We start from the raw sequence: 1,261 nt of genomic DNA on the forward strand, positions 1-1,261 counted from the left end.
CTGCAGGCGTGAGGAGCCGGAGCCCTCGCTGTGGCCAGGGCCCTGTGTTGGGCCTTTTAAGATGGCCGCTCCACTGGCGACGGCAGGTTGCTCGCCAAACACACCAACTGTCGCCTTCCTAGGTCTTGTGCTGAAGGTAAACCCCAAAAGGAAAAATGAGTGGAAAGATCAACGTGCACGTACAAATATGATACATACCTGCATGTCTCGTTGGAGAGCTTCGGCTGATGCCAACAGTCATAGAATCATAGAATGTTTAGGGTTGGAAGGGACCACTAGTGGTCATCTAGTCCAACCCCGCTGCAGTGAGCAGGGACACTGCTAACTAGATCAGATTGCTCAGAGCCCCATCCAACCTGGCCTTGAATGTTTCCAGGGATGGGGCCTCCACTACCTCTCTGGGCAACCTGTTCCAGTGTTTTACCACCCTCATTGTAAAAAATTTCTTCCTTACCTCTAGCCTGAACCTACCCTGTTCTAGTTTAAAACCATTTCCCCTTGTCCTAACACAGCTGGCCCTATGAAAAAGACGTTCCCCATCTTTCCTATAGGCCCCCTTTAGGTACTGGAAGGCCGCAATCAGGTCTCCCCGTAGCCTCCTTTTCTCCAGGCTGAACAAGCCCAACTCTCTCAGCCTGTCCTCATAGGAGAGGTGCTCCAGCCCTCGGATCATTTTTGTAGCCCTCAATGATAGCTATGAATTCAGTGGAGCTCTGTATGTTTATAAGTATTTGCATAATTAGACAGCAAATTATTAATAGGATTAGGTTTAAAAAAAAAAAAAAATCAGTAAGCTGTTCAATGTGCTGAGGAGATGTACTTTACAGCTCTGTCCTGGCAGAGTGAGTGGAATGGTGTTGTATATCAGTTTACTAAATTTGAAATGTCATGTTGCTGTGATTTGCCAAATGGCCTTGCAGCCAGATTTTCTCTCCCCTTTTTCTGTAGCTCTGGACCTACAGGGTGCAGGTCATTTAAAATTTTCACACTGGACATGGTAGATGTAATAATATTATACTCCCATGTTTTATGTTGAAAACCAAGTGTGAAAAATATTCCTTTTTACTAAATATTGTGGAATGAAAATACTCACTTGCATTTTAGATGAGGTGGAAAATACTGTTTTATATGTAAGCAAAAATTATTGAAAAAAGTTTTAAACATTGTAAGATTTGGTGTTTATTCTCTAACTGTTGGGATTTTTTTATATCCACAGGTTGTTCGGTGTGACTTCTCTTACTCAGACAAACTGTTCAAGCAC

General features: G+C 43.5%; 1 protein-coding gene across 1 annotated transcript in view; it reads right to left on the reverse strand.

Moving 5' to 3' along the window:
- The window catches only part of TVP23A (trans-golgi network vesicle protein 23 homolog A), a 12,515-nt gene extending 12,274 nt beyond the window's left edge, over positions 1 to 241 (reverse strand). Inside the window, exon 1 of the mRNA XM_009635467.2 lies at positions 199 to 241. Coding sequence (XP_009633762.1) covers positions 199 to 241 — 43 coding nt within the window. The remainder of the gene's footprint in view (positions 1 to 198) is intronic.
- Between the last annotated feature and the right edge of the window lie 1,020 nt (positions 242 to 1,261).

The sequence above is a fragment of the Egretta garzetta genome, unplaced genomic scaffold, assembly GCF_000687185.1.
Source record: "Egretta garzetta isolate BGI_Z169 unplaced genomic scaffold, ASM68718v1 scaffold153, whole genome shotgun sequence".
Lineage (NCBI taxonomy): Eukaryota > Metazoa > Chordata > Aves > Pelecaniformes > Ardeidae > Egretta > Egretta garzetta.